Source organism: Podarcis melisellensis, assembly GCF_964234715.1.
Source record: "Podarcis melisellensis genome assembly, chromosome: 2".
Classification (NCBI taxonomy): domain Eukaryota; kingdom Metazoa; phylum Chordata; class Lepidosauria; order Squamata; family Lacertidae; genus Podarcis; species Podarcis melisellensis.
This window is the reverse complement of record NC_138529.1, coordinates 14,026,417-14,046,776: the sequence shown is the minus strand read 5'-3', so window position 1 is coordinate 14,046,776 and position 20,360 is coordinate 14,026,417. Positions and strand designations below refer to the sequence as shown.

Below are 20,360 nucleotides of genomic sequence, written 5' to 3'. Positions count from 1 at the left end.
CCAAAAGGTCACCAGACAGAAAACCCCAAAGGTGACTCAATACTCATCAAACCCATCTACTGTTCTTATCGCGGCTGATTTGAATATTTAGATTTTCTGCCCTGGGCATTAAACTGCCCTAGGTTGTGCCTAGTTTCTATTTGGACAAGTTTAACCTACTCCCTGGGTTGTGAAAACCCAACAAGATAACACAATCTACCTGAGCCCTTTGAGGAAAGGAGCAGAATGAATGAAACTGAGATGAATGAAACTGATAGTCACCTTTGTAGGAGACATGGGCATAACCATCAAAATTGATGGGGAAATGGAGATCCTTGAGGTTCCAGCAACAGAGACGGTGATGACATTGCCAAAGTTTTCTCGACACTCCTGTAGGCTGGGGGCTTTCCTTTTTACATTTAATGAAAGCTGCCCTTTAGAGGGAGAGCAGAGTGGCTTGTGAAACTCACTCGATGGCCTCACTCAAGACACAAGTCTCTCAGCTTACTCCCACTCTTGGGAACCAGAATGTTTCTGAATACCAGTTGCTGAGAAGCACTTTTTCCAGGCGCAGATTTACAGAAGCCGTCCCGGTTTCTGATTTGATCCCGGAAGGTCCTGCTTTTCCTTAAAAGGTAAAGGAACCCCTGACCATTATGTCCAGTCATGACCGACTCTGGGGTTGCGGCGCTCATCTCGCTTTATTGGCCGAGGAAGCCGGCGTACAGCTTCCGGGTCATGTGGCCAGCATGACTAAGCCGCTTCTGGCGAACCAGAGCAGCGCATGGAAACGCCGTTTACCTTCCCGCCAGAGCGGTACCTATTTATCTACTTGCACTCTGAAGTGCTTTCGAACGGCTAGCTTGGCAGGAGCAGGGACCGATCAGTGGGAGCTCACCCCGTCGTGGGGATTCGAACCGCCAACCTTCTGATCGGCAAGTCCTAGGCTCTGTGGTTTAACCCACAGCGCCACCCGTGTCCCGCTACTTTTCCTTAGGATGTCCCTATTTTCATCGAAGAAATTTTGGAGGCTATGGAATCATGTGACTCCCGAGCCAAGAAGATAAGTAACTATACAACCCGTAGCAGACATCTAAAGACAGCCCTGTATAGGGAAGTTGTTGCTTTAATGTTTAATGTTTTATTCTGAGTTTTCTTCCATGTTAGAAGCTGCCCAGTGTGGCTGGGCCAACCCAGTCAAATGGGTGGGGTATAAATAGTAAAATTATTGTTGTTGTTGTTATTGTTACTGTCCCTATTTTCATCGGAGAAACGTTGGAGGGTGTGGCACAAGTGGGATGAATACTGTTGCACTCATGATCTGCTTGCAAGCTTCCCAGAGGTATCTGGTTGGTCACTATGAGAACAGGACTAGATGGGCCACTGGCATGATCCAGCAGGACTCTGCATATGCTGTTGTAATGATAAGACTAACCCCACATTTCCCACCCCTGAGCTTGTAGGAGGAAGCATTTGGCCTTGCATTTAAGCATGCGCCTGGTAACCATAGGGACGCGGGTGGCGCTGTGGGTTAAACCACAGAGCCTAGGACTTGCCGATAAGAAGGTCAGCGGTTCGAATCCCCGTGACAGGGTGAGCTCCCGTTGCTTGGTCCCTGCTCCTGCCAACCCAGCAGTTCGAAAGCACGTCAAAGTGCAAATAGATAAATAGGTACCGCTCTGGCGGGAAGGTAAACGGTGTTTCCGTGTGCTGCTCTGGTTTGCCAGAAGCGGCTTAGTCATGCTGGCCACATGACCCGGAAGCTGCACGCCGGCTCCCTCGGCCAATAAAGTGAGATGAGCGCCACAACCCCAGAGTCAGTCACGACTGGACCTAATGGTCAGGGATCCCTTTACCTTTACTGGTAACCATAGGCGACAAGCAATTGCATGCAGCTGAATGAGTGGGCTGGCAGAGGAGGGGCAGATCACAGAATCATAGAGTTGGAAGGGACACTGAGGATCCTCTAGTCCAACCCTCTGCAGTGCAGCAATCTCAGCTAAAGCATCCATGACAGATGACCATCCAACCTAGAAGGCTCCTACCAAAAGAGGGAAGTCCCCTCCTCGACGTCCGGTATGGAATGCATAGGCTGCCACAGGAGGTTTCTGTCTATCAGCCTCCAGCGACCTAATTTATTTTTATTTTTTATTTTTTTTTATCTTTATTGCAGGCTAGTAGTTTTTATAGGCTTATTTACATGGCTGGAAGAACAGGATACAAATGTGAAACAATCACGATATGCCAAATATTCCAAGCTCTATTACTGGAGCTGTAAGAGTCGCCATATGCTATATATCCTCATCATCCCTGAACAGAAACATCATCAAGAATAGCCACTTGCAAAAGTATGAGCAGATAAAGTGGGAGGCAGTCTAACATTTATGGGACTGGTCTGAGAAAGGCATCAGTTCCCAGGATGTGCACGACAACTATCTATCTATACACACACACATACGCCCATTTTGCTTCGCCGCTGCCTATGGGAGTGTTACCTTCGACAGGTGATAGTAGGCATTAACTGTTTGGAAGCATCATCAAAAGAAAGAGAAAGGGACATAGTGATATTGTTTTACGTGCCTCCTCTGGCAGCAGCCTCAAACACCTTTTAGAAACAAAACCTTCCAAAATGTTATCCACCCAAGATGAAAGTGTCGTGTCTGTACACATGAGCAACAATCCCTCTTTCACGCTGCCTTCAACTCTCAATGGTCATCCCCAGCCTAACTTTAAATCCGAAATCTGGCTGCTAGCCTGCCTGATTGTATTTGGACTCCAGTGACCGTGTTAACACTTCCTCTGAAACGCATCCTTCAGAGGGTAACCCTCTACTTAATAATAATAATAATAATAATAATTTTTATTTATACCCCACCCTCCCCAGCCAAGGCGGGCTCAGGGCGGCTAACAAGCAATAATAAAAACAAACTGAATGAATACAACTTAAAAAACAGTCTTAAAATACAACATTAAAATATTGAAACATTAAAATATTAAAATGCAGCCTCATCACAGGAAGAGAAGGAAAAAGGAAAGAGGGGGAGGGAATCAAATTGGCTCCAAGCCAAAGGCCAGGGGGAACAACTCTGTCTTACAGGCCCTGCGGAAAGAAATCTGATCCCGCAGGGCCCTAGTCTCATGAGACAGAGCGTTCCACCAGGCCGAAGCCAGTGTTGAAAAGGCCCTGGCTCTGGTTGAAGCTAATCTAACTTCTTTAGGGCCCGGGACCACTAGGGTGTTGCTATTTATGGACCTTAAGGTCCTCCGTGGGGTATACCGGGAGAGGCAGTCCCGTAGGTACGAGGGTCCTAGGCCATGGACCATGCAGCCTCCTGATTTATAAACCCTGAAAAGCCTGCAGATCACTATGGTTTATATCAGCGAACTTTATTTTCCAGCCTTCTTCTGAATCCAAAATACTAAGTTGTCTCAGATTACAGTGGCACAGGGATATAACAGCTATCACTTTTGCAAAGCTAAGCAGGGTCTGGTATGATTTCAAATTGGATGGGGGACCGCATGTTGAGATTCCTACATTGCAGGACTTCGGGTCCCTTCCAACTACCATTATTTGATTCTTAAAATGAAGAGTTCCACAAAAGATGGGCAAAAGAGAAGTACAAAGAAAGCGGGGCTCCTCCAGGCAACCCATCTTATTGAGCATTCATCTTAATCTGCTTATACAAAGCTTACATGGAAGTTAGGCTATGTCCACACTTTACTGAACATTTGTTCTGATTTGTTTGCAGGGAGGTTATACAACAATGAACATTCATTCCAATTTGCTGACAGCAGTATGGTTATACATCTTCCAGTTAGTAATTCATTCAACCCGTGCTTTTCAGTGAATCTCCCCATCACTTTCTTAACTGCAAAAAGCATGTTTTGTTTTAAAGTGGATTTGTTGCCCTAGGACAACAAAGCACGTTAACCCGTTTTTAACGGCACAAACCTCGATTTCCAGACTGAATCCCTCCTGTAAAACACTGACAGTCTGGAGGCAACCAATAATACATTTGGAGTGCTGCCTCTTGAATTCTGAAATCACTTCTGTCTTGCACATAAAATTCAGCCATGGTTTGTTCGGCTGAACAGCAGTTTGCACATCCAAACTCGCTGCAGCCAACGAACTAAAATATGAACAACAAGCTAGGATATGGAACAATGGGTTTGATATCAGCTTCCCATGGTTTCTTGTTACATCTGAAACCCACCATCCTGGCTTAATTCTGGTTTATTTCAGTGCAAGGCAAGAGTAGATGCAAAACGAAACAAATTAGCAGTGCTTGTTATGTGAGACTGAGACTGGTTTGTTCAACAAACCATGGCTAAAACAAACCATGGGTTAGCCTTATGTGGAAATGTGGCCAGTGACTGCTTATTTTCAAACTTTCTGGAGGTTTGAAATTTGCTTTACAAAGGAAGAAAAAGAGAGAGAGAGGAAAGAATCTCAGTAACACGCATGCCAGATTCTACATATGGAGAATCAATGAACAGCGTTACCCCCCACCGATTTGAAGATGCTTTCTGAGCTGAAGAACAGACCGCGAGGTGTCTGAACGCTACTCCTGCTAACAGGGAGGGTGAAAAGAAGACTTAACATTGCAAGTGCGGCAGGTGGTCTGCAAACACCTTTGCCGCCCTGAAAACACACAGGCATTCTTCTGTCCTGGACTTAGATTAGAAGATAACAAAAATAGTTCTGTTGCCTCCCAGCACTGTCAGCTTGAGCGGAAGAAAGGTCGACTGTGGAAGGCGCCTCCTACCCATGATTTATTTTATTAACAGTATTTATACACCTTCCAATAACCACGTTGTCTGGGTGGCACCAAGAGGAGTGGGAGAGAGAGAGAGAGATAAAGGTAGGAATTTATGTCTGAATGGTACAGCAAGGCTTAGAGACATGGGGGGAGGCAAGGAGAGGCACCATCAGAGTGCCAGGCAGCAAACTGGACCCCTGGACATTTGCTGAGTGGGGGATACAGCCGTCCCACCCATTCCAAATGCCAAATCCTTTGACAGGAGGAAGAAGAAGCCCCAACTTGTTCCTCAGTCAGTAGAGAATGAGACTCTTAATATCAGGGTTGTGAGTTTGAGCCCCACATCAGGCAAAAGGATAGCAGGGAGCTAGACCCTCTTGTGGCCCCTTCCAATTTTATGATTATACAGTCTACGTTGCACTTGATAGGCTGCATGGGTCCAATTCTGCTTTACAAATACAGCCATACCTCGGGATAAATGTGCTTCAAGTTAAGTATTTTCGGGTTGCGCTCTGTGGCAACCCGGAAGTAACGGAGCGCGTTACTTCCGGGTTTTGCCCCGCGCACATGCGCAGACAGTCAAAATGACATCATGCGCATGCGTGGAAGTGGCAAAACATGACCCGTGCACCTGGAGACGTGCGTTGCGTTCGCTTCAGGATGCGAACGGGGCTCCGGAACGGATCCCGTTCGCATCCCGAGGTTACCACTGTGTGTACAGTGGTACCTCGGGTTAAGTACTTAATTCGTTCCGGAGGTCTGTTCTTAACCTGAAACTGTTCTTAACCTGAAGCACCACTTTGGTTAATGGGGCCTCCAACTGCAGCCACGCCACCGGAGCACGATTTCTGTTCTCATCCTGAAGCAAAGTTCTTAACCTGAAGCACTATTTCTGGGTGAGCGGAGTCTGTAACCTGAAGATGTGCCCATAAACTGGTGTTTCCTACCTCGTGGGATTGAGGGGAGTGGGGTGGGGACTTTTGACCTCTGAAATAAACTAGGTACACACACACACACACACACACACACACACACAAAGAGGTTATAATTTTAGAGTGTGCAAGAGTAAGAACTAACCACCCTCTGAGGAGTCCACGCTGGATGAGTCACCATTTGGAGCCTGCCTCCTCCTCCTCCTCCAATTAATTCAGCTGATTCTTGCTTTTGGGAGTGACTGAATGAAGTCCCTGGTTCCAAACTTCCTTCTGCCATGAACTCACTCCGCGCTCATAGGCAAACTTCTGTTCCCTCTGGTTTGCTTCCCCCGGCTGCCCCTTGCCTGCCTCTGCCTTGTGCGAAGAACAGCAGCGGGATTGCTGCCTGATTCAAGAGATCTTCTGCTGCTATCCACTAGATCCACTGACCTGGAAGTGAGGGCTCGCCCACACTTCCTCTTGGTCCCGTGGGTCTGAGCAGTTTGCTGCTTGCCCCGTGCTTTCTAGCCACAGATTTAAGCAGCTTTGCCTTTCCTCCACTGCTTTCCCCTGGAAAACCAGCTCTTTAGTGCTAAATCAGGGAAAACCCCCCAGCAAAAACACATGTTTTCCTGGGAGAAAACAGCAGGACAAATAAAGTGTGGATGACCACTAAGCCCCGCTGGATTCAAAGGTGCTGGCTTCCACACAGACATCATCTCTTTTTGACAATGTCACTTCACTACACTTCATATCCTGCCCTTCTTCCAAGGAGCATAAGGCAAAATATGTGGTGTGTGCCCCCCGCCCTTCCAATTTATCTTCACAACAACCCTGTGAGGCAAGTGAGACTAAGAGAGAGAGAGAAACTGGTCCAAGGTCATACAGTTGCCTTTGTGGCTGAGTAAGAACTTGGACCCAGATCTTCCTGGCCCGAGCCCAGCACTCTAACCCAGGGGTGGTCAGCGTAGCACCACCCGAAACATTGTTGGACTCCAACTCCCAGCAGCCCCAAGCAGCTTGGACAAAGGCAAGGGATGATGGGAGTTGTAGTGCAGCAGCATCTGGAGGGCGCTTCAAACAGGCTGTCCCTGACTGGACGACTGCATTGCGCTAGCTCCCTGATATGTATAACAGTCCAGTTGCAATTGCAGTAGTTTGGGGTCAAGTAAATCTGCGTGTGAGGGGGGGAAAATAGTTATAAAGGGGGGGTAAGCATTCTACGTTCATTGATTATGATGAATGCATGTATCACATTGCAGGATTCATCCCAGAAGAGGTATCATTGCCCCTTTTCTCTCACACACAGAAAGGTAAAGGTAAAGGGACCCCTGACCATTAGGTCCAGTCGTGGCCGACTCTGGGGTTGCGGCGCTCATCTCGCTTTACTGGCCGATGGTTTAACCCACAGCGCCACCCGCGTCCCTTGGAGATTCCTTGGACCAGCGCTATTTGTATTTTTCCCTGGCAGGTAAACGGAAACTCGGCTCTCGCACCTAACCCACTCTGCTCACCTGAACTTTCAGGCTCGGGATGCGCAAGCTGCCTTTGCAGGCTGCCAGTCGGGTATCGGGGCGCACCAAAGATTCTCGTTACATTTCCAGATCGTGAATTCTAAAATCGCTCTCACGATTTCAAATTCAAACCGGTTTCAGGCAATGTATTAAAACGTCACCCAGGCCGACTAGGGGATGGAAAGAAATAATGGTTTATCACAGCCTGAACGTAAGAACCTGGCAGTATGGCGTCGTAGCGCAACTAACTTACACTCGAAAAAAGGCAACAGGCGAGAGAAGCTTAAGCCATTCCTACATACTTCCTGTTGATGTCATCCGCTGGCATTTCTGTTTGTTTGTTTGTTTGTTTGCTTGCTTGCTTTTTCCTGCAATCGAGCATGGTTGGCACAGCAATTGCAGCCAAAAAATAAAAATTTGGAAATATGGTGGCATGGTGTCATCAACTTGTGTTCAAGGGGGAAAGGAGTGAATTGGGGATGGCAGGAACATAGACAGAGCAAAAGTGTGGGTGCATTAAGGCAGGATCATTAAGGAAGCACAGCAACTTATAAACTGGGGAGATGTGTGGACAGTCCAGTTTAAATCCACTGCAAATGTGGTATTAATGAATCAAACATATGTTGCTTTATACGCCCACAACAAAATCAGCAGTCTGGATGGGCCTAGAATCAATATTCAAAATCATCTTGAGAGGCTGGAACACTGGCCAAAACCTAAAAGATGGGGTTTTCATCAGAGATAAATGTAAAAGAAAAAAGTTGAAGCATAGGACAGGAATAAGGTGTCTTAGTGGATCACAAGCAGGACATGAGCCAGAACTGCGATGTTGCTACTCAAAAAGTTAAGCAATCTCAGGCTGAATTTACAGGAGCTCCACGTCCAGATCACTGGACTAACAGTTCCAATCTATTCTGCATAATGGCTTTTCCCACCTGCCTTGCCCCACCTTGCAGCCCTAGGAGCCTTTCCCAGACCATGACTTTAGGAACCGCAGAAACAACTGGAAAGAGAGGAAGAGTATAAAAATAATTTTATAAGTTGTGTTTCTTTGCTTCTCAATTTGTATTGTGTTATTTTATACACTGTGACTTGCTGCCATTTTTATTGACTATAGTTTAGAAATTATTGTAATTGTTAAGAGTGAATTTCTGCTTAATTATTATTTGCTGGTATTTAATTTTATCGTGTTCTGTTATATTATAATGGATTAGTGAATATTACATTATTTGATATAAGCTGTTTAAAGTTTTTATTTTGACATTTTGGTATTGGATCAGATTGCTATATGGTGTGCGCAGTCTTGGTTGCTTCTTCGGGTTATAAACCGCCCTGCGTATAGTAATATAGAAGGGCGATATGAAACTTTAAAGTGAAATGAAAAAATGAAATGAAATGCACTGGCTGGACCACTTCAGGACTACTCTGCCCAATTCTTTTTTAAGCAGAATGTTCACCAAGAGGATGGTGAACAGTTTTGGAAAACGAGTCCTGGGAGAAACAACGGAAAGAGCTGGGTGTGCTCAGCCTGGGGAACAGAAGACTGACATGATAGTCGTCTTCCAAGTATCTGAAAAGATGCTACCCGGAAAATGGAGCAGACCTGTTTGCCATTGCGGCAGAAGGCAGGACCAGAACCAGCGGATGGTCATTGCAAGGGAACAGATTGTGGGGTAAACATTAGGAGCTCTTCCTAAGAGAGCTGTTCGGATAGTTCGCTTTGGAAGGAGGTGAGCTCTCCTTAAAGGTAAAGGTAAAGGGGACCCCTGACCATTAGGTCCAGTCGTGACCGACTCTGGGGTTGCGGCGCTCATCTCGCTTTACTGGCCGAGGGAGCCGACGTACAAAGTGCAAGTAGATAAATAGGTACCGCTCCAGTGGGAAGGTAAATGGCCAGGTCATGTGGCCAGCATAACTAAGCCGCTTCTGGCGAACCAAAGCAGCGCACGGAAACGCCGTTTACCTTCCTGCGGGAGCGGTACCTATTTATCTACTTGCACTTTGACATGCTTTTGAACTGCTAGCTTGGCAAGAGCAGGGACCGTCGCGGGGATTCGAACCGCCGACCTTCTGATTGGCAAGTCCTAGGCTCTGTGGTTTAACCCACAGTGTCACCCGCATCCCTTTGGGGCTCTCCTTAGGTGGAGATAAATTTAAGCAGAGCCTGGATGGCCCCTTGTTAGAGATACTCAGTTGCGTCTCCTGCAAATTCGGAGGTTTAGCTTAGATGTCCTTCCATGCCCCTTACAACTCTACAATCCTACGGTTGTCGTGAGGTTGCTGTAAGGCTGAAATGTGAGAGAGGAAGAATCATATGTGCCTCCTTAAGCTCCTTGCAGGAAAGCCGAGCTACAAATTTAAGAAATAAATAAATAGTGGCAGATGCAACAGGGAAGAAAAAACCTACACACTGCCCAGAACTCCTTGGAGAGAGGAGAGGGGAAAATTCAGATATTTTTTTTAAAAGGCTCGTTTGGATCCAATTAAGATCTCCCAATTTTATTTCGTTTTTAAAACTTCAACCATGACCCCATAACTTAATATAGTTTTTAAAAGTCTTTTTAAAGCCCAAAGTGACCAAGAAATGCAAGGAGGAGGTATAAATAGCTATGTTTCCAACTGAGAGAGTATTTCTACTTATTAGCAAAAAAAAAAAAAAAAAAAACCAACAGAAAAACTGCAGAGTATCAGCAAATTGTAATGCACAGAATTCTCTTTGCTTCCAGAAGACAGTCTTCCCTTGCCTATCCAATCCATTTCAGTAAGATATTAATTTTATACAGTCTTAAGAGAACACAAGTCAATGCTGGGATCAGCAAAACAGTCCATACAGAGTTAGAAGTTGGGAAATGCAACTTCCACAACCAGAGACACATGCCTGTGTGTCAAAAGACCCAGGAAACATGTTTATAATGTGCACATTTATCCCATCCCACAAACAGACACTCCTTCACACATGCAGGCATAATGCTGGTTAGCTGCATTCCGATGAGCAATGCAACAGCTTTTACCAGCTTTGATCCACCAGCTACAGCCATGTCTGGATAACTTAGCCACTGTAGTCCCTGCATGGGTAACAGCAAGACTAGATTACTGCAATGCATTCTATTGTGCGACTGGTCTGGAAACCGTAGCTAGTACAGGACCAGCGTTTGAAATTCGCCAGGTGCACTTTGCACCTGGCTATAGGCCACTTGCAAACAAGTTAAGATGCCTGGGCGCAAGGATGGAGCCTGCCGTCTCCACCATCTGGAGGTGCATGCCTGGGCACCCTTGGATCCTGACTGTTTTCACACACTAGCAACGCAGCCTGTAGAACTCTACCTGTTATATTTTATCTGCGCAATCAGAATGAATTTCAGGAACCAAAAAGTCGTATTGAAAAATATGACGTTTGAGTCGTCTGGCACTCAAAGGGCAACTAGGCATTTCGTTTCGAGACTGTAACCCTGGTTTAAGGAGCCATTCGGCACCTAGCTTATATATCCGAGTTTCTAACGCTGTACAGAACGCAGCGGCTAGACTGCTGATGGGGGCAGATGGCCGACAGCCTGTGACAACCAGTTGGTAGTGTGTTGCTGATAACACCTCGAGGTTGCAGGTTTGATCCTCGAATGGGACAGCTGCATATTCTTGCCTTGCAGGGGGTTGGACTAGATCATGGGTAGGCAAACTATGGACCGGGGGCCGGATCCAGCCCAACTGTCTTCTAAATCTGGCCCGCGGACGGTCCAGGAATCAGCGTATTTTTACATGAGTAGAATGTGTCCTTTTATTTAAAATGCACCTCTGGGTTATTTGTGGGGCCTGCCTGGTGTTTTTACATAAGTAGAATGTGTCCTTTTATTTAAAATGCATCTCTGGGTTATTTGTGGGGCATAGGAATTTGTTCTTTTTTTTCTCTTCAAAATATAGTCCGGCACCCCACAAGGTCTGAGGGAATGTGGGCTGGCCCCCTGCTGAAAAAGTTTGCTGACCCCTGGAGTAGATGATCCTCAGGGTCCTTCCTACTCTACAATTATTTGACCCTCTGCTCAAACATCTACACTGGCTGCGCCTAGGTTACTGGGCCAGGTTCAAGGTTCATGTGTTGATATACAAATCCCTGAACAACTTGCGTCCAGGAGTGCTTAAGGACTGCCTGAGCCCTTGTATCCTCATCACTGAAATCACCCCAAGGAGCACTGTTAGTTGTTTTCCATGTTACAGAGGCCCAACTCACCTTAACCAGAAGTGTCCATTTAGTGTCGCCAGTCTCATACCATGAAACACTCTTCCAGCAGAGATTTAGCAGGCATTCTCGCTTTTGACTCTTGCAAGACAAGAGGTCCATGCAATTGCTTAACATTTTCTGGAGCAGCCAGTCATTTCAATGATGGTTCCGTACTGCTTTTAATTACTTTTTAACAGTTTTATAACGCTGTGACCGCCGCACTATTTGGTGAGAGAGGATGATATAGAAATACTTCTATAAATAAAGAAATAAACATGTGGACCAGTAGCTTAAGTGCCTTCTCATTCTTGTTGTTGTTGTTATTGTTATTGTCTCGTTATTTTGATCATGGTATTTGTCTGAGTTACCTGCCTTCATGTGAACAATGCAACATGTGACCCAATAATAATAGTAATAATTTATTACTTATATGCCACCCATCTGACTGGATTGCCCCAGTCACTCTGGGAAGCTTCCAAACAATTAAAACACAGTATGCCATCAAACATTAAAAACTTCCCTAAACAGGGCTGCCTTCGGATGTCTTCTAAAAGTCAGAGAGTTGTTTAATTCCCTGACATCTGACAGGAGGGCGTTCCATAGGGCGGGCGTGACTACTGAGAAGGCCCTCTGCCTGGTTCCCTGTGGCCTCACTTCTTGAAATGGGGGAACCACCAGAAGGCCCTCGGAGCTGGACCTCAATGTCCGGGCTGAACAATGGGGGTGGAGACGCTCCTTCAGATATACTGGGCCAAAGCTGTTAGGGCGTTAAAGGTCAGTACCTACACTGTCTTGTCATAATCTATACTATTCATTTTGTGAGCGATCAGCTTCTGTGGTATATTACTCAAGCAAATATGGGCATGGAAATGACCTCCAATATAATATGATTCCCAGCTCAGAGATACACAGAACTTGATGCACAAACGCCATGTGCCTAGGCTGCCTTAGACCCACCGGCTGACACCCCACTCTTAAACACAGTGCCTAGAATTAATATTCATTAAAATAAATGGGTTTCATTTCCATTTCCTGCATTTAGGTCAAGGGTGCTGCTAGCTGAAGCCGAAGGTGAAGTATTCCAACTCAGGTGATCTGCATGTGTGTCCTACATGCACACATACTTTTGAGATCACTGATCATCTGTCTAACTTAGAAAAGTCTCACACATGGCTACGCAAATACTACACACCGCAAACGACTTGAACCCCAATCATGATTATTCAAACTCAGCCTTAAGCACCCATGTTAGCTGTCAATCAAATCAAGGATACACGCAGCCACAGTTGCACCTGCTCACCTATGCACGCCCACAAATAAATGTGCACACAGACACGAGGGCAAGTTCCTGAGCACTGGAGTGGCACCAGCAGCACCAAATCCATGAAACAACACGCTAGCCCCGGGAAAGTCACTTGAAAGTACTCCAAGACGCACTCATAACAAGAACATTTTGAAACACGCACAGATAACCCACCCATACAATGCACTGCTTAGAGGACTGTAATAAAGCAGTATATAAAGTGTCAAAAGAAATAAAACACACACCTGTCAAGTTATGCATACGGAGGCATAGGTGGAATATGTGCACATGAGTGTGTGTGCGCACACAACTGGTGATATGGTTTCAGTCTTACCTTGAATCACCAATTATAAGAACCGCGCCAGCGCTGTTGGCTATTTGTCCTTGTTGTTGTCGTTTTAACAGGACAAGTCACTAATATGTGTCCACAGCTCACCCATCACAAAATGCTGCCCTGCTCCTTATTGGCACAGACAGCCCCTCCATCAATGCAGAGGTCTTCCCGCCCCATATCTGCCTATTTCTACAAATTCCACATCAGTCAATGGTCAGAAGAGGAAAATGTCACCCAGTTTCAAAAAGAGGTTGGCAGGGAGGCGCAACGAGATGGCTAAGACAGCCACAGTTCCTTTGAGTGCCATACTCATCCCTAATATGGATAAACACAATTAATGCCCCAAATTGGGCCTTCCCTCTACCCCAGGTTTCTGTCCAAACGCATTACTATAGTGCCTGCAATTTGCACATTTGCTGTAGATCTTCCACAGTCCCGGGGACAGACAGAGAGGAAACTGAGGCACAGAACAGGTAACAAGCTTATTCTCCCCTGCCACCACCACCCCTTTCACCCAACACCATATGCATACAAGGTCACACAGTGAATCAACAATAGAGATAAGGTGGATATTTAAAATGACAGAAGTCTGGGCTCCTATTTCCAACTTCCCGGGGGTCTCCCCCTTCTATCCTTCTTCCCTGCCCTGGCTAGAGATATAACTTGGGGTTCCCTGAAACCCTAGAGTACTGCTAGACCACATTTCTTGCCAGAGGGGGAAATAATCCACACGTTCAAATAAATACCCAGGCTAGTCAAGATGCATTTTCCAAACCTGACAAGGCTATTCAGGTTCCGAATGACAGTCCTGACGAGGAGGGGGTGGTGCTGGGTTCAAGCCCCCATTTCTTACAGCTCCCTCGCATCCTCCTGCAAGCTACATGTCCCATCTTCCCTGGCATGCAGAGTATTCTCGCCTCACCCCAGATGTGGGGAGCAGAAAGGGCGGTGGAAGAGGAAGGGGGGAAGCCTCCTTTATGGCACACTCTTCCTCAGAACACGTGGATGCCATAGAAACCACATCCTGGAACCCCACCCTCGAGAATACCCCACTGGGGGTGGCTTCAGAAGTCTCCATCCCCCTGGAAAGAGCCAGGAGAGGGTTAAAAAACAAGGCCTCAGTCTGATCCTGGTGTGAACACCCCATGCCTAGAATTTGAACTGCCTGCTTCCAGTACCCAGCCCCTCCTGGATGCAGGTCCTCCGTTCCCGTAGCCAAAAAAAAAAACCCCAGACGAGAAACCAAACACCCCATAATCAGGGGTGCAGGGAGGAACCCACAGAATATTAATGTCCCAGGGAGATTCACGAAGTGCTGTGATTTCGCTGCCTGTTGTTCTGGTCTACCCAGCTTTTTTTTAATTATTATTCTATTTTTTCGTCCCCATCGCTCCGGACTCAAAGTCGCCCTTGGGAAGACTCCGGCCTTGGCAAGCGGGGTCTGGCGGTGCGAGGGGCGGATGGGGGTCACCCCGGAACAGAGGCCAAGATCAGCCAACCCTGGAGGTGGGCTTCCCTGTTGGGAAGCCAACCTCCTAGCTGCCTAACCTCCCCAAATAATTGGCAAGATCTGTCTCCCCTTCAGACACCAACACCACCACCACAGCTGGGTGGTGGGGAAGGCAACCCTGGTTTTCCTCAACCCCCCCTTTTTTTTTTAACTTCTCCTCCCTTCTCTATGCCAAGGACGTTTGCAAGATCTTGGAAATAGGAAGCAGAAAGGGGAGGTGAGGTGGTGGGGAGCCACGACTGGCCTCTTCCTTACCTTCTTGTTGCTCTTGCTGTAGCCAAAAGTGGCGATCCCTGCACGAGGAGGCACAGAAAGGAGCATTTTCGCTTTAATGTTAGAGAGCTTGGGAAGGGAGGGGGAAGAGGGGGAAGAGAGAGAGAGAAGAGAGACACACACACACACTCACACACACACTCACACACAGAAAAGAGAGAGAGAGAGAGAGACAGGGCTTCTGGCTTACGTCACCAAGGCAAGCCAGCTTGGAATCCAGGGCCAGAATGTCTGCTTTCCGCAAGGTCCTAACGCCTGCCGCCGGGGAAAATGGGCAAGGCTCCCTTCCCCATGCTACTGGAAAACAAAATAAATAAATGGCAGAAATCAAAGCAGGTTATAAAGCCACATGACCGACAACACACAAATCTCCGCCCTCGAGAGAAGAACACTCAGGAGGGACTGAGCCGCATAGCTGTCAACTTTTCCCTTTTTTTCCAAGGGAAATTCCCTTATTCCGAATAGGATTCCTTGCAAGAAAATGGAGAAGTTGACAGCTATGCTGAGCCGTGAAGTTCACAGGGCATCCTGGTGTGGCATCATCTCCTTTTCATGTGGGCAGTTTTGCTACACATGATGCAAAAAACCCCACCATGAGAACTGCCTGCGATACACTGCAGGGTTGGCGTGCATGCCCAAAAAACCCCAACACCACGTTCTTTTGACGGCTGAAGGGAGGATCTGTTGCGATTCCCAAACCACCCAGGGCAGTCAGTGTTAAAATGTCAGGAGGCATTTTCTGTCCTTTTTTCTTTCTTTTTGCAAAACTGAATGCCTGGGCAGTTAGCTGAGAGCCCCCTTGTGGTTTGGTGTTTCCCTGGATACAAACTGATTCCTGCACATTTTTATAGCGGAGAACAAATAGAATCTCACAGTTGTTTAATCGCTAAGTCCTCATCTGGTTTTTAGATTCTCTGGAGCACTTGGCTTGCTAGCATCCACAAGCAGAAGCAAGCTTTCCTTTTTTCCTGACTTAAAACTAGAGGTACCCTTTTTATATCGCACAAGGTCTAGAGTTACCCAGTTGCAGAGGAGCCTGGGTCACTGATCTGGGCACAACTCCTGTTTCGAAGGCAAACCAAGGGCAGTCAATCATGCAGAGAAGCAATGAAAAGACTCCTCTGAGGGCAGGTAATTCTGCTGCCTCTGCATAGGGAATGATTAATTGCTTCAACTTCGCCAGATGCAGAGAGAACGGAGAAGGAGCCACCCTTGCTCACAAGGCAGACTGGAAGGAGCCAAAGCCCAGAGCAGGAAATCATGCAGAGACACAGCAGGCAGCCTCCTCCAGACTCACAGGAGTCTTTAGGTATTTGATCTATTTCTCATGATGCTCTAGTGCAGTGTTCCCCAACCTTGGGCCTCCAGCTGTTTTTGGACTACAACTCCCATAATCCTTGACCACTGGTCTTGCTAGCGAGGGATGATGGGAGTTGTAGTCCAAAAACAGCTGGAGGCCCAAGGTTGGGGAACACTGCTCTAATGTGTCCCAGCACAAAGGACACTTCCAGTCAGTCTCTTTATTGAGCATTCAACCTGCTTTGTTTGTTGGGAAGTTGGACAACACTGCGTTATCTCACACTTCCCAGACCCTTTTGCTATTGGTTCACATCTGACAAAAAGTCAGATGTAAAGAAGTAGAAGGCTCGTTTTACCACATGTGGTGGACGTGCAAAGTAGCTGAGGACTTTGGGGAGATGATTTATAATGAGTTGAAAAATGTATTTAAGGTAACTTTCCCCAAAAGACTGAAAGCTTTTTTACTAGAGATAACTGGAACAGATATCCCTCCAAAACAAATAAATCTATTTCTTTACGCAACTATGACAGCACAAATGTTATACGCACAAAAATGGCGTGATGAGGTGGTACCTACCAAAGAAAAATGGCAGCTGAAATTAATAAAATATGTAGAATTGGCAAGTTTGGCGTGTAAAATTAGAGATCAGAAAAAGACTGATTTTAAAGAAGATTGGGAAATGTTTGCAGAATACTTTAAAACTCAAGTGTAAAAATGTTAGAAAGCAAATAGGATTTGAGGAAGAACAGCAGTGGGGGCGAACTTTTTATTTTTATTGTAAGATAAGGTGAAGGCATATAATAACTATAATATACAGCATAAACTGAAATTTTGAGGGAACCATAGAGGGAGGGAGGGAGGAAGAGAGGGAAAGTCATAGATGAAATGTTGTTGAATTATTTATCTGTTGAAAAATTATAAATAAAATTATAGAGAGAGAGAGAGAGTGTCAGATCTCCTGAGGAAACGGGTTCGTTGTAACTGCACAACCTGAAAACAGTGACAGTCTGATAGCATCCATGGTTAAATCCCAATCCCACTATAACGCAAATATCCTATGGCCAAAATATTTATTTTCAGTATTTCAAGTATTTTTTGAACTTAGAAAGTGAGTTTTCTTTCCGCAGAGTTTGTCTCCTTATTGGTCCAGCACATAAGGAGTTCCCACTGCCGTACCTTACAGACACAAACATCAGCATCCTCTTCCCACCTATGAAGAGCATCCGTATACAATCAGTAGTCCTGAAACATGCAGTCTAGGACATGCTAATGGGATTATATATAGAAACCTTATCCATCCATTCATTCACACCTCTTTTCCTTATGGCATACGCTGTCCCCAAGTCCCACTCCCTTTAGCCAGGTGACCCATCTTCAAAGCTCTTGCAGTCATGTGGAGGAATCCACCAACTCACCATTCAGGTAGAACTGTGTGAAAAGTAGGGCAACAGAAGGATAATCTTTCATTCGCTTCATTCCTCCACCTTCCCCTTGTTTTCTTGACAAATTGAGATGAATGGGCCCTTGCCATCTTTGAATTCCTTGTTATGCATGTGGCCCCTTTCAAAAGAAGGGAATCCTTTGCTGGATCCAGACCTTGAACCTTCAACTGTAACAAAAAGGTGCTTTGATTAAATTATTATTATTATTATTATTATTATTATTATTATTATTATTATTATTGATATATAAGTCGCTTTTCGGTACAGAGTAAACCACAAGGTAGTTTCCAGTATAATATTTAAATACACAACACAAATAAAATCAAACCACAAAATGCTAATAAACTAAAATTCAATATAAAAATAATTACTAGCAGTATATCAGACAAACAAAGGCACCAGTTAAACCATAAATCTCTCCAAAGGCTTGAGAGAACAGGTGTGTTTTAAGACAAAAATTTTAATAACTTGGTAGACATCCAAGGGCAGAGACTTCCTCAGCTGGGGTGCTACTACAAAGAAGGCCTTGTCCTGTGATCTTTGCATAGTGTGATCTAGCGGCAGCATTCTGCACTAGCTGCAGTTTCTGGACCATCCAAAAAAAAACACCATATAGAGCATATTACCAGTAATCAAGGTGTGAGGATTCTATACCTGAAGGAGTGTCTCCATCCACATCAATCTGCCCGGACACTGAGGTCCAGCTCTGAGGGTCTTCTGGCGGTTCCCTCACTGCGAGAAGCAAAGTTACAGGAAACCAGGTAGAGGGGCTTCTCGGCTGTGGTGCCCACCCTGTGGGACCATCCTCCCATCAGATGTCAAGGAAATAAACAACTATCTGACGTTTAGAAGCCATCTGAAGGCAGCCCTGTTTAGGGAAATTTTAAATGACTGATGTTTTAATGTATTTTTAATCTCTTGTTGGAAGCCACCCAGAGTGACTGGGGAAACCCAGCCAGATGGGTGGAGTATAATTTTTTATATATATATTATTATTATTATTATTATTATTATTATTATTATTATTCAGTACTGCAGTGTCATGGGCTGGTTGGACGCAGAGTAATGGCAGGAGGAACCAACTGGAGAACCACCACCGGAAGAAGGCTCAAAGCCCAGGAAGTGGTGGTGGGACAATTATGAGTGGTCAAAGGGAGAAGACCAGGAAGAGGAGGTGTTGGAAGCTGAATAGGTAACAGGGCTTAGTGAGCGGGCAGAGTCTGTGGCAGAGAGAAGTCCAGAATCAAAGGTAGAAGCTGAAGCAGGAGAGGAAGGAGGCCAAGAGGCAGAGATGAGGCAGGCTGCTGAAGAGTCACAATTATCACCCCACCCCTCACTGCGACAAGCTCCCCTGCACCGCTTGTCTCTCAGAACCAGAAGAGATGTAAAAAGGGCGGAGAAGAGGTTGGCTGCATGCAGGCGCAGTCTCAGATTGCTTGGGGAAAGCCCTGGAAAAAAGAGGGAACGTAGATGGCTGTGAGGAAATGGGGACTCTCAGTCTCTGCAATTAATTTTCATGGAGTGAGACCACCGGGAATGAGCTGATGTGGTCCTTAGGCCTGACACTCAGCCAGCTCTCTGCAGATCGTGTTTTTGCTAATAAAGAGTTAACTCGTACTTTGAACTGTGTGATTGCTGACTGGCATGCTCCTGCAGCCAGGCTTTGAGGAAGGGCCATAGCTCAGTGCTAGAGCACCTGGCTTAGATGCAGAAGGTCCTAGGTTCATTCCTTAGCATCTCCAGGTAAGGTTTGGCATGTCCCTAGTCTGAAACCCTAGCAAACTACGAGTAGTCTATATAGACGATACTGTGGTGGATGGACTAATGGTCTGAATAGCATATGGCCTCTTCCTAGGTTTCTGTCCCGATGCAGAAACAGTCATAGTTGGAGAATCAGAAACAGTTGTCAAACGGCAAAGTGATGGATCTAGGAGCAGTTAAGTTGTGGGTGAACATATCAGATGACACAGCGCTTCTTCAAACAGCTCTTATTTATTCACAGGCCAGAACAGAACTGAACTGAAGGGTTCAGCCAGCCTGCTTATATAGAGCTCCACTACAATGCAACAGTGACCACTTTCTGTAACTATCCAATCACAGAACGTCACTTTCAATCCCTTATTTGCATATTTAGACCTGAGTGAAAATTATCTACAATATCCCCCTGCTGGCCCAGGGTGAGAACTTCAGTACATAGCAGGAGTATCACAGTAATACATAGAATGTCATGTAATGATGCCAATAGGACAGGCAATTCCATACCCTCCAACATTCCTCTGATGAAAATAGGGACGTCCGATTGAATTATTATTTTTATTCTTTAATTTTTTTACTTTACTTTATTATTTTTTATACCCCACCCATCTGACTGGGTTGCCCCAGCCACTCTGAGCTTCCAGCATATACAAAAACACAATAAAACATTAAAAATTAAAAACTTCCCTATACAGAGCTGCCTTCAGATGTCGTCTAAAGGTTGAATAGTTGCTTATCTCCTTGGCTCAGGAGTCGCATAACTCCATACCCTCCAGCATTTCTCTTATGAAAATAGGGACATCCTAAGGAAAAGTGGGGGATGCGGGTGGCGCTGTGGGTTAAACCACAGAGCCTAGGACTTGCCGATCAGAAGGTCAGCAGTTCGAATCCCCGCAATGGGGTGAGCTCCCGTTGCTCGGTCCCTGCTCCTGCCAACCTAGCAGTTTGAAGCACATCAAAGTGCAAGTAGATAAATAGGTACCACTCCAGCAGGAAGGTAAACGGCGTTTCCGTGCACTGCTCTGGTTTGCCAGAAGTGGCTTAGTCATGCTGGCCACATGAC

General features: G+C 45.9%; 1 protein-coding gene across 2 annotated transcripts in view; it reads right to left on the bottom strand.

Annotated features, from left to right (window-relative positions):
- RBMS2 (RNA binding motif single stranded interacting protein 2) overlaps positions 1–17,591 on the bottom strand; it is an 86,153-nt gene extending 68,562 nt beyond the window's left edge. Inside the window, exons 1-2 of one of the 2 annotated variants that reach the window (XM_081898833.1) lie at positions 17,516–17,591; positions 14,991–15,097 (exon numbers count right to left, since the gene is read on the bottom strand). In XM_081898833.1, coding sequence (XP_081754959.1) covers positions 14,991–15,097; positions 17,516–17,576 — 168 coding nt within the window. In that variant the 5' untranslated portion in view covers positions 17,577–17,591. The other variant, XM_081898835.1, reaches the window with a different exon arrangement.
- Positions 17,592–20,360: the final 2,769 nt, after the last annotated feature.